Source organism: Eimeria mitis, genomic scaffold (assembly GCF_000499745.2).
Source record: "Eimeria mitis Houghton genomic scaffold, Emh_scaff8927, whole genome shotgun sequence".
Lineage (NCBI taxonomy): Eukaryota > Apicomplexa > Conoidasida > Eucoccidiorida > Eimeriidae > Eimeria > Eimeria mitis.
This window is the reverse complement of record NW_024016545.1, coordinates 1-1,680: the sequence shown is the minus strand read 5'-3', so window position 1 is coordinate 1,680 and position 1,680 is coordinate 1. Positions and strand designations below refer to the sequence as shown.

General features: G+C 47.4%; 1 protein-coding gene across 1 annotated transcript; it reads right to left on the bottom strand.

The window, feature by feature from the left end:
- Window positions 1-560: 560 nt before the first annotated feature.
- Window positions 561-1,120, bottom strand: EMH_0096170 (eukaryotic translation initiation factor 3 subunit 3, putative; the record flags this gene model as incomplete). Its single annotated transcript, XM_038023224.1, has 2 exons — window positions 561-567; window positions 723-1,120. 2 exons carry the CDS (start codon window positions 1,118-1,120, stop codon window positions 561-563), a joined length of 405 nt encoding a protein of 134 aa, XP_037879078.1.
- Window positions 1,121-1,680: the final 560 nt, after the last annotated feature.

The window sequence follows — 1,680 nt, the reverse complement described above, 5'->3', positions numbered from 1 at the left end:
TATATATATATATATATATAGGAGACAGAAAATGAGCCAGTAGAGGGAGGAGAAAGAAGGAGGAGAAAGAAGGAGACAAAAGGAGACAAAAGGAGGCAGAAAGAGACAGAAAAAGAAAGAAAGAGACAGAAAAAGAAAGAAAGAGACAGAAAAAGAAAGAAAGAGACAGAAAAAAAAAAGAGACAAAAGGAGACGGAAGGAGAAAGAAAGAAAGAGACAGAAAAAGGAAGGGAGAAAAAGAAACAGGAGGAGACAGAAAGAGAAGGAAAGAGAGAGAAAGAGACAGAAAAAGAGACAGAAGGAGACAGAAAGAGAAGGAGACAAAAGGAGACAATAAGGAGAGAGGAGACAGTAAAGGATATAAAAAAGGAGACAGTAAAAAAAGGAGACAACAAAGGAGACCCTAAACCCTAAACCCTAAACCCTAAACCCTAGAGCAATGGGAGGAGAAAGAGACTATCTCCCAACACTCCCCTAAACCCTAAACCCTAAACCCTAAACCCTCAAACCCTAAACCCTAAACCCTAGAGAGGACAAAGAGTCTATCTCCCACCACTCCCCTAACCCCTAAACCCTCAAACCCTAAACCCTAAACCCTAACCCCTAAACCCTCAAACCCTAAACCCTAAACCCTAAACCCTAAACCCTCAAACCCTAACCCCTACCCCCTAACCCCTAACCCCTAAACCCTCAAACCCTAAACCCTAAACCCTAAACCCTACCTCCAGTGTTTAATGATTTTCATAAGAACGAGAGAGTCAACCTCAACAACCCTCAACGCAGAGGAGCGTTGCTGCGGCTGTTTTGTTGTGCGTAGGTTGGGGGCCCCCCTGCCCCAGGACCCCCACGCACCCTTTGCTTCGGCTGGAGAGGGGCCCCCGGGGGCCCCCCCCTCACCCTGCTGCTGCTGCTGCTGCTGCTGCTGCTGCTGCTGCTGCTGAGCTCCTGCCTCTTCTGCTGTTCGAGCACGCAGGATGTTATTCACTAGTGCTGCTGCACCCTCAACTGTTGCTGGGGGTCGGCTTGCTGCTGCTGCTGCTGCTGCAGCAGGTGCTGCTGCTGCTGCTGCAGCAGAGCCGCCCCCACCACGCAGGTGAGGGGGGACGTATTTGTTGCTCATTCTTACAATATATCTGCTATCAATGCAGGGTTTAGGGTTTAGGGTTTAGGGTTTAGGGTTTCAGGCCGAGGGCTTAAACAGCTCTAGTCTCGCAGGTAACTGCAGCAGCAGCAGCAGCAGCAGCAGCAGCAGCAGCAGCAGCAGCAGCGGTAGCAGCAGCGGCAGAAGCGAGACACCCTAAGGCCAACAAACACAAATAATATAATAAACCTAAAAAACCCAATCACAATTGCTTTTCTAGGGTTTAGGGTTTAGGGTTTAGGGTTTAGGGTTTAGGGTTTAGGGTTTACACCAGAGCCCCAACAGCAACCGCTCGCCAGCCCCACCCCCCACAAGCGAGGCGGGGGCTGTTGCTAGGGTTTATAAAACCCAAACCCTAAACCCTAAACCCTAAACCCTAAACCCTAAATATTAAACCCTAGAAATGCATATATAAGCTGCTCTATTGAGGAGAGAGATGCAGCAGTATGGGTGGTTTAGGGTTAATAATAGGGTTTAGGGTTTAGGGTTTAGGGTTTAGTATATAATATAATATAATATAATATAATATAATATAATAT